Genomic DNA, 10,088 nt, shown 5'->3' on the forward strand with positions numbered 1-10,088 from the left:
CGAAAGCAGCCCCCGCAGGAAAGAGAAAGTGAAATCGCTCCGGCGCAGCTCTTTCGCTTTCGTCCTGCCTGCTCCAGCACCTTCTCCGGGGACACAGCTCGTGTCTGCACCCCGTGGGCGCTTCACCCCGCGCCCGCCTGGCTCCGCAGCTCCCGCGGGCATCGGCCAGCGCGCAGGGCAGGGCCTGGGGCAGCCGAGCAGCCCTCGGGCCGCCGGCTGAAGCCGGGTGGTCGCGGGCGGAGCCGCGCGAGCAGAGAGCAGGGCCCGGAGCCGGTGTCCAGGCCGGGCGCTTTGGGGTCCCGCGGAGAGCCCCGGGCGCAGCGCCCTGGCGGGCAGAGGCGCAGGGCCCCGGCGCTAGGCAGGGTCCGGCTGGCGAGGGCCGCCCACATGGCGGAGACAGGGAGCCACATGCGGCTCAAGGAATGGCTTATCGCCCAGATCGACAGCGGCAGGTACCCGGGGCTGCGCTGGGAGAACCGCGAGAAAACCATCTTCCGCATCCCCTGGAAACACGCCGCCAAGCAGGACTATCGCCAGCAGCAGGACGCGGCGCTCTTCAAGGTAGCGGGCGGGCACCTGGGGCGGCGGGCAGGAGCCCCGGGGCCGGCGGGGGGCCGCGCTGCAGGTCCCCGGGGAAAGAGATCGGAGCCTGCAGCCAGGCTCTGGGGCGTGGGGTGAATCGCAGCGTGAGACGCTTCAGCGGCTGCTCCCCTCCTCCCTTCCCTCCATCAGCTCCAGCGCCTCCCTTCTCTGCCTCTCCCACCGCCCGCCCCCCAGCCCCGGCTCTCTGCCACCGCCCCAGCCCTCCTGCCATCCACACCCTGGCCGGCACCACCGCAGCCCCTCGGACTGGGCGCTGGTGCCCTTCTCTCAAAGGCTGTTCCTGGAGGCCTGGCAGCATGCACCTGCGCCGTGCTAGGCACCTGCTAAGCTGTGACCTGCCTGGTCATGGGCCGGCCCAGAAGAGTCTCGCGGGGGGGGCACCTCCCGTGGTTGCAGGGTGAAGTGCGGGGCAGCTTTTGCCCGTTTCCTTGCATTGCAGGCCTGGGCTGTCTACAAGGGGAAGTACCAGGAAGGAACAAAGGCAGACCCCTCCACCTGGAAAACCCGCCTCCGGTGCGCCCTGAACAAAAGCACCGATTTTCAGGAGGTCCCCGAAAGAAGCCAGCTGGACATCTCAGAGCCGTACAAAGTGTACCAGATCCTATCGGATGGAGCCAGAGACCCCGGTATGGCGTCCCTGGGACCTCGGTAGGGAGGTTGCCTCTTCCAACTTGAGACGGAGCCACAGTCTTGTTGTTCCTTTTCGGGAAGCATTTCCCACCCCTCCTGTTCCACAAACCCAGAGTCACTCTTCCCTACGCTGGTCCCTTCCCAATAACCCTCCTCTGCCAGGATCCAGTCTGCCCTGGGGAAATTAGTTTGTTTCCAGATAGCACCCAGGTCTGGGCCTGAGGGATGGGAACTGTTAAACGCCAAATGGGACATTCTTATCCCCAGCACCACACGGGAGGTAGACAGGGCAGTACCCATGCTGGTGCATGGCCGTGTTCGGAAGGAAATAACCTCCAGCAGCAAACCCTCCCTACCACCGGGGTGGGCGTTGGCAGAGGGAATGTGTCCTGATTCTACAGCACGGCTCTTCCGATCGCTCAGCATCCCCTGAAGCCGGCTGTGGGAAGACGGAGCGTGTCCAGGTTACGAGGAGCATGCCCGTAGCTCAGCAATGCCAAGCACTTAGCAGACAGAATACGTTCACATTGCAGGAAACTTCGTCCCGCAGCTTTTCGGGGCTCATTCGAGGTCGCTTGGAGCTGGGGAAGTGCTGGGTTTGATTTCCTCCAGGCAATTCCTGGAGCCACAATTTGCAGTGAAAGGAAGGGCATGAAGTCGTGTTCTTCTGGGCAGTGATCCCAGGGAGGGCAAGTATTCTCGCAGCAGCTCTGTTGCTCTCAGGCGAGTAACAGATTTCATGTTCTCTCTGCAGAGAAGGAAGGCAGCCTGGAGTCCCCTCCCCCAGAAGAACAGCAGGCAAGCCAGCCCCCAGCCCCCGGGGACCTGGAGATGGGAGTTAACTGCGGGCCAGACAAGGTGCGAGTGGGTTGAGGTTATCATCTGCACTGACCTTTCTCTTGTCCAGTCCTCTTTCCTCCTTTTGTCTGCCCCACAGAGAACATGGGTTCCAGGTTTGATAACAAGTCTTGGTATTTTACGGGTGTCCCCACGCAGGTCTCTGGCTACTTTCATTTCATGATACTTTGTACCTGTCTAGTTCCCTTTATCCAAGGATCTCAAAGAGCTTTACAAACATCTAGCTGAGAGCCTTGCAGCACAGCTTTGAGGTAGGCAAGGACTGTCATCATTTTACACATGGGAAACTGAGGCATGGACAGCAGGGAAGTGATTTGTCCAGAGAGCCTGGAATGGAACTCAGGTCACCTGGTTCCCAGGTCTTTGCTTGACTCCTCCCTTCGTCCTGTTCTCATGGGTTCTGTTCTCTTCCTCCCAGACTAGCATGTCCTCGGGTTTGGAAGAGGATGGGAAGAAGGATCTGATGGAGACCTGCCAGACTTCTCCAGTCCCGCTGGTCTCCCACTTACCAAGCCATCCGGCAGACTGGGGTAAGGAAGGGGACTTGTCCATTCCCAGCCTCTCATCTCTTTACCAGTACCCACGAGAGCAGTTGCTAAAGATGTTATTTTTGATTTTTTAAAGATTAGTTTCACTCATTTCTTATTCACTCCCCTCACTGCTTCTGACCAGGGATGGTCCTGAGCCTTAAAGTCTGGGCCCAAACTCCTCCAGGGCTTGGGGTGGCTTCTGATACCCTCTAGTTCCCCAGTGATTACAGGAATCCCCTACTCTTTTTCAGAGTTCCCTTTAATTGAGTGAGTTCTGTCACTATGAGACATGGGCACAGACCAGAACCTGCGATCCAAGTACCCCTGCACTTTGGGTCCAGATCTGAAACCATGGTAGCTCTGCCCATCTCTGAAACTATATTCCAGCCAGGATGCTAGCTACACTAACAGATGATGCCCTAACTCAGAGCTAAATTGGTTCACTTTACTCAGTGCTTCTTGTCAGCAGTCTGGGAAAGAAACATACCCTCGGCCGGTCCCTGCACTGACTTGGGTTATTAGTTATAGCCGTGGTTCTCAGCCTTTCTAGACTCCTGTACCCCTTTCAGGAGGCTGATTTGTCTTGCACACCCCCAAGTTTCACCTCGCTTAAATCTACTTTCTTACAAAATCAGACATAAAATACAAAAGGGTCACAGCCACACTAGTACTGAAAAAGTGCTGACTTTCTCTTTGTTGCCATAGAATTATAAAATAAATCAATGGGAATATAAATACCGTACGTACATTTCACTTATTCAGTGATACTTGAGCCTTGAGTTTTTCACTTGTGAGCCTTGTCTGAAGCCCAAGACCCACTGCCTGGGGCTGAAGCATGTAACTTAGCTTCACAGGCTCCCCAGGGCTATGAGGCCCCAGGCAATTGCCCTGCTTGCTACCTCCTAATGCTGGCCCTGTACTTCCGACCCCTGGTTGAGAGCCACTGAGTTACAGCACATGCTGGGTAACGCTTGCTGTGGTGCACAATTTCGGCAGCGCATGCAGGCGTCGCTCGCTGACATGCACTGCCTCGGACACAGCTGCTCTGCAGTGAAGAGCAGCGGAGTTACAAGGAACTGGGTAGTGTGTTGGCCAGAACCTGGAAACCTGCTTTTGATCAGTTTACTTCAAGGGGCTTTTAAGAGTTTCCTGAGCAGCGAGCAAAGGGCTGTCAGCCTGGCTGGGTTTCCAGCTCCCGATTCAGAGCCTCTGTGGGAGTGTGTCTAATGAGTGGAGCTCAAGAACACAGGCAGGACTCCTGGGTTCTGTTCCCAGCTCGGCCACTAACTCACTCTTTGACTTTGGCCAAGTTACTTAGTCACCTCTTGGTGCCTCATTCCACTCCTCCATATAACGAGTGCAACTGGACTTCGTGACAGGGCGCTCAGGGCCCTGATCCAGCCCTGTTTGGCAAGTGCTTTGAGCTCCGTGGATGAAGGGCACAATATTTTCTGTTGTTAGTCTCCTTCAGCTGCCTGTGGGAGCCATATAATCAACCTGCTGGCTGCTGTCAGAAATGCCGGGTGCATGCAGACAGAGCAGCCCCATGCTCCGTAGATCTCGGGAACATACATGGCTGAGGAAAATACAGCAGGGGTGGGAGAGGAAGAACAGGGAGGGAGTTACAGGCGTGGGCGTTTGTTGCCCAGTTGCCTAACAGACCGAACATCTAAATCCTGCTCTCCCTCTCCCAGCCAGACACTTACTCTGTTCTGTGGGGCTGCACGGGTGGGAGAGAGAAGAGATTTGACACAAATCTATGGAAACATGGGCCATTCTGAGCACTGCTCCGCTGCTCCCCAGATGGCTTTTCCTGCCGGGCATAGAGACTGCCAGAGAGGAGCTCACCAGTTCTCAGGCTCTCTGCCCCCACCCTTGGGAAAAGCCGGGGCACCCCATAACAAGTGCTGTGCTCATGAGAAACTCCCCTGCTCTCTGGAGGCAAAGAGAGGGCATTGGACTGACTGCCCCAGGCCCGTCTCTGAGAGTGGATAACTTGGCAAGCTCGGTTTCTGTTTTGTTCCTAGGGTATCAGGTGAAAGGGATTTTCTGTGGCTGGAGCCCAACACATGCTCGCTTTCTGCAGAGCCCACAGCTGGGTGATCCCAACTCCAATCACGTCCCCACTGCAGACATCAACAACTCAGGTAGAGGAGGGGAGGGGGGCAGCCCAGGATCTCCCCCTCTGCTGCAAAGGGGAGGGAGGCAGAGAGGGAGACCCTGGCCCTATTGAAATCATTGACTTCAGTGAGGCCAGAATTTCACCCACCACTGGGATTCTGGGGCTCGGGGTCTCCAGACCGTCGGGAACTGAAGTGCCCTCCTGCAGTTTGGGTGCTGAGGTTCTGTGGGGCTCTGCCATAGGGATCCCAGTCCTGGCTGGAGAGATGTGCACACACCTACCAGGGCTCCAGCATGGACATGGGATCAAGGGCTGACCCCTGGCTTTCTGTCCCTTCCGAGGCACATTCTGGTTTTTCAATTAAGCATGTTCACACAGGGGAATTAGGGGCTTACCCTTCATTTTCCCCTTCCCCCAACACAAACACCGAGCAGCAGCTCGCAACCCTGGGGATGCTCTAACTTACCAGATGGTCCCTGCAGCAGCCCAGAATCGGGAAGGGAGTGTAAATCCCGCTCTGCCTGGCTTTGCCTTCGCGTGGGGGCGGGTGTTCACATCCGGGGCAAGCTGGGCCCGGCTGGGTTTCCTGCCAACTGGACTTGCCCCTCACAGCACCAGGTGCTTGCCGTTCCAGCTAACGGTGCCTAAGCTCCAAGGCCTGGCCCACGTCTGGGAGGGGCTGGCCCCAGCACTGACATCCCTCCTCCCCTCCACAACACCTCCTGGCCTAACTCTAGGCAGGCAGCCGGCAGGTCTCCCGCTCCACCCTCCACTGCTGCAAGCTCCCCCCAGGAGCAACGCCCAGCTCAGCTGGGGGCAGGGCCCCGACCTGCTCCGTGGTTCAGGGCAGCGCTGAGCACGTGGTCCCAGCTCCTCGCAGCACAGCACACTGACCGCTCCCCCCCGGCAGGCTGGGGCGGTTTGCTGCTGAGGCGGCATGAAGCAGGGGATGTTAACCGGCGCTCTAGAGCCCTGCAGCACTGGGCTGCCTTCCAGCCCCGTCCATGCCTCCAGGTGGTTCCCTGGGTTTGCTGCCGGGAGGTCGCTTGGCTCTGTCTGAGCCGGGGAGCTGGGCCCAGGGCCATCAGTGGCCGAGGGGCCCGTTCAGTGCCCTGGCTATGACTGAGTGTCAGTGACCCAGATACTGGGTTCCTGCGACCCACTGGCCCCCAACTTTCATTCATTGTCCCTGGGAGCTTCCCTACTTCCTGACCCCTCTTCCCTCCCCCACTCCCCCAGATTGCTGGCTGCATGTCCGCCTCTACTACCGCGACGTGCTGGTGAAGGAGTTCACCACCCGCACTGCTGAGGGCTGCCGCATCACCTACCGCCTGGTGCCGGCTGACAACGAGCGGCTCTACGGCCCATCCTCCATGGAGCAGATCCAGTTCCCCTCTCCCCGCCCGCTGACCGGCGACAGCAGGATGGCGGGCGTGACGGGCGTCTTGGAACGGCTTCTCCCCCACCTGGACCGGGGCGTCCTCTTGTGGGTGGCCCCCGAAGGCGTCTTCATGAAGCGGCAGTGCCAGGGCAGGGTATACTGGAACGGGCCCATGGCGCCTCACAGCAACCGACCCAACAAGCTGGAGCGGGAGAAAACCTACAAGCTCCTGGACACCCAGCAGTTCCTGCAGCGTACGTGCCCGTTCAGCGTGCCCGGGGGCAGCTCAAGGGCATGGCAGTGACGTGCTCGGGGAGGCTGGGAGACCTGGGCAAAGGGCATGGGGGAAGAGAGGAGCATACAGCCCACCTCGTCCTGCCCTAGTCACTGGGCACTTGCTCTTTGCCTCAGTGACCAGGGCCTGGGAGGCGCTTGTTCGCTAGTACGTTACAGAACAGGGAATATGGGACTGAACTGGCTGGAATGTCTGTGCCTGGCGAGCCTGTGCTGGGTTGAATCAGAGCCACTCAGCTGTGTCTTATGTGCCCTGCACTGCCAGCAGCATTTCTCCTTGGGCTCCAGTGCTAAGAGCCCGTGTTCGAGGAGCAGGAGTTCTCGCTCTGTGCTGGGCCGGGGAGTTCTGAGTTGCCTTGCGATGCACTGGAGTGACCTAAAAAGGAGGACTTGTGGCACCTTAGAGGCGAACCCATTTATTTAAGCATAAGCTTTCGTGAGCTACAGCTCACTTCATCGGATGCATCCGTGAGCTGTAGCTCACGAAAGCTTAGGCTTAAATAAATTGGTTAGTGTCTAAGGTGCCCCAAGTCCTTTTGTTCTTTTTGCGGATACAGAATAACACGGCTGCTACTCTGAAACCTGTAGTGACCTGGGAGGTCAAAGCTTTCGGACAGGATGAACCAGTATGACCCACGGGTTTCTTCCCACTGAGACCCCCATTTGGGAGTTGTAAGGAGCCCGCTGGCTCTACGGCCCAGGGAGAGGACTAGCATGAGTCCCACCCCTGCTGCTGTCTCCCTCCCTCCCTCGAAGAGATCCATGCCTTCCCCCTGAGGACTGTGCATGACCCAGTGAAATCTCTCTGTGCCCCAAGATCCAGTGACCTTGCAGGGTGCTCCCCCGGTGCAGACCTTTGGACTGTCGTGTTTCCATCAGCCCCCTGGGCAGGGTCTGCCCAGCCCCGGCCGCGTGTGCCAGGCTATTGAGAGCGCGCCAAGTCATGGCTGGAAATGCTTGTGGGTTTCAGAACTACGGAGCTACCTGAGTCGTGGGGAGCCCATGCCCCAGTATCAGATCCGCCTGTGCTTCGGAGAGGAGTATCCCCCCACCCCAAGCCAGAACTTTCAGAAGCTCATCATGGCCCATGTGAGTATCTGGGGCAGCCGTGGGGGTTCTGCTGGACTTGGCTGGCTGTTTGTCCGGGGTCTGTCACATGGCCCCTGTGAACTCCAGGGTGGGGCACAAGCCCATACTTTCATTTTCTCCTGCTCTGCCCTGAGGCCCCGCCCTTGCTCCGCCTCTTCCTGCCTTGGCTCCACCTCCCAGGTCTCCACCCCGCCCACCCACCTCTAGCTCCTCTTCACCCCTCCCCCGGGCACCGCCTGCCAGCCGCTCACTGATCAGTGACCAGCCCTGGGGCCACAGAGCCACTGTGGCTGGTGGGTGCTGAGCACCCCCTATGTTTTCCCATGGTGCTTGAGCTCTGGAGTTGACGCCTCTGTGGGGGAGGAACATGGGCTGCCAGTTCTCTCCTTCGGGCTCCCTCTCGTCAGCTCTTTACTAACCAAGTCTCCATGGCTGTCCCCCATTGCCCTGAGCGGCGGGTTGTAAATCGAAAAGGAGGACTTGTGGCACCTTAGAGACTAACCAATTTAATCGAGCATAAGCTTTCATGAGCTACAGCTCACTTCATCGGATGCATGCAGTGGAAAATACAGTGGGGAGATTTATATACACAGAGAACATGAAACAATGGGTGTTACCCTCCACACTGTAAGTGATCAGGTAAGGGGAGCTATTACCAGCAGGAGAGAAAAAAAACCTTTTGTAGTGATAATCAAGGTGGGCCATTTCCAGCTGTTGACAAGAACGTGTGAGGAACAGTGGGGGGTGGGAAATAAACATGAGGAAATAGTTTTACTTTGTAAATCATGCTCCTGAGCCCTGGAACAAAGCAGGGTAGAGCAGCACCCGGCACCCGGCAGCTCCGACACAGGCTGCTGCAGGGCATGCTGGCTGGCTGGAGAGGAAGCCTGAGTTCCGGCCGCCCAGAGGTTTCGTAGACCCCAGCACACCGTGTGCTGGGCATGCAGGAGTGCACAGTCAGCTCGCCAGGTCGGTGCGTGCTAGAACGGGCAGCCACTGAGTGCCGGGGAGTGAGGGAGGTGACCGGGGTGTGCTGCAGGGCCTGTCTGCCTGCAATGACCCAACTGCGCCCTTGCATTGCAGGTTGAGCCCGTGTTTGCACGGGAGCTCTTCCTTCATGCCCAGCGCATGGGGCCACTGTCACAGCGCGACTCCTCACAGCTGCATGCCACTGATGCTTCCAGCCACATCACCCAGATCCTGAAACAGCTGTGCCAGCCCTGAGCCCCTGGTAGAGGAAGACGTGCCTCGACCCCACTCACACTCGAGCTCGTGTAGCGTGGAAAAGATCGTGCCCACCTCACACACCCCCCACTAGCCCTGTCTCTAGTGGAGGCCCTATAACCCGGGAGTAGCCTTGCAAAACACAGCATGGAGTGACCCAGCCAGCCTCTGCACATAAGGACTAGAGCCTGGGATAGATCGACGGCGGTAACCCTGGAATCGGCCCTGTAGAGCTATTGGCATTAGCCCCTCTCTGGGGGGAGCATGATCTTTATCCGGAGCTCAGGCATGGGGACGTCAGCCCAGACTAATGTGTGGCAGGATAGCTGTGACATTGCTCTGCTGGAATACGACACGGGATTTGGGACATGGCGGGTTACGCTGATACAGAAGAAGTGTTGATTTTTGTACCCTGGCAACTGTGATTTTATGTCTCTGGTTGAAGCAGGGTGATGGTTAGTTCTGTGACCCTAGAAACCTGCCCTTCCGAAATGGCTGTGAATAAAACCGCTCTGGGTCAGTAGCACAGAGCTCAGGGCAGGACAGTGGGTTCAGAGCAGCTGATGACAATAAAGTAAAACAGAGACAGTAAAACTTACCTCTATTCCCCCACCCCGGGCTGGGGAGCAATAGCTCCAAACTGAATCTAGGGCCCAGTAGCCCCTGCTGGTGCCACAGGGAAGGTGCGTTCAGCCCCGAGCAGCTGCACTGAAATTCCCTGCTGAAGGCACTGGCTGATCAGGAGAGGGAGTTCCCCGCAGTGGCTTTGCGGCTGGTAGGTGCCATCTAGCGGAGAGCAGGCAGGAGCAGCTGGGCCACAGCAGCCATTAGCTCAGGGTCTGAGGAGAGGTTAAAGTGAGGGCTCATTCCCCAGGGGATCACAGGCCTGGCTCTCCCAGCTGGGAGATGAGTGCGCTCCCTTGGCCTGCCTCTGCCAGGTTCCTGGGATCAATGCCGGGGTGGCCTAGGGCTCCTCTTCGCCACCTGGGGACATGGCCTGAAGAAACTTTCTGAGGTGCCCTGTGCCCAGTTGGGTGGTTCAGTGCCCAGCTCCTGGGATGGCTCCATCCTCTGTGGTGAGAGGCTGGCGTCAGCGCATGGATTGGGCCTGGAAGCTGTGAATTCCTGATGTCTAACCCCAGCCCTGGTAGTGACTGTGTGCCCTTGAGTGTGTCACATCCCTGCTCCGTGCCTCAGTTTCCCCCTCTGTAACAAGGGGACATTACTGCCTCCCCGATCACTGGGCTGATTGGACGCCCTTCGCAAAGCGCTTTGAAAATGGGCACAGGATCCTTACTGGCTGAGCCTGCTGCAGGGACTCCTCCTCCCAGGCAAGGTCACAGGCATGTCAAAGCCC

The 10,088-nt window shown here is 58.1% G+C and overlaps 1 protein-coding gene across 2 annotated transcripts; it reads left to right on the forward strand.

Annotated features, from left to right (window-relative positions):
• Window positions 1-66: 66 nt before the first annotated feature.
• Window positions 67-9,313, forward strand: LOC144273655 (interferon regulatory factor 4-like). Of its 2 annotated transcripts, XM_077832337.1 has the most exons (8): window positions 67-561; window positions 1,043-1,229; window positions 1,988-2,091; window positions 2,510-2,621; window positions 4,649-4,768; window positions 5,983-6,378; window positions 7,389-7,507; window positions 8,591-9,313. In XM_077832337.1, the coding sequence occupies exons 1-8, from the start codon at window positions 388-390 to the stop codon at window positions 8,729-8,731; spliced, it is 1,353 nt and encodes a 450-aa protein (XP_077688463.1). In that variant the 5' UTR covers window positions 67-387; the 3' UTR covers window positions 8,732-9,313. The 2 variants fall into 2 exon arrangements, with proteins under 2 accessions (XP_077688463.1, XP_077688464.1); XM_077832338.1 differs by lacking the exon at window positions 4,649-4,768.
• The last annotated feature ends 775 nt before the right edge of the window (window positions 9,314-10,088 follow it).

Source organism: Eretmochelys imbricata, chromosome 13 (genome assembly GCF_965152235.1).
Source record: "Eretmochelys imbricata isolate rEreImb1 chromosome 13, rEreImb1.hap1, whole genome shotgun sequence".
Taxonomy (NCBI): domain Eukaryota; kingdom Metazoa; phylum Chordata; order Testudines; family Cheloniidae; genus Eretmochelys; species Eretmochelys imbricata.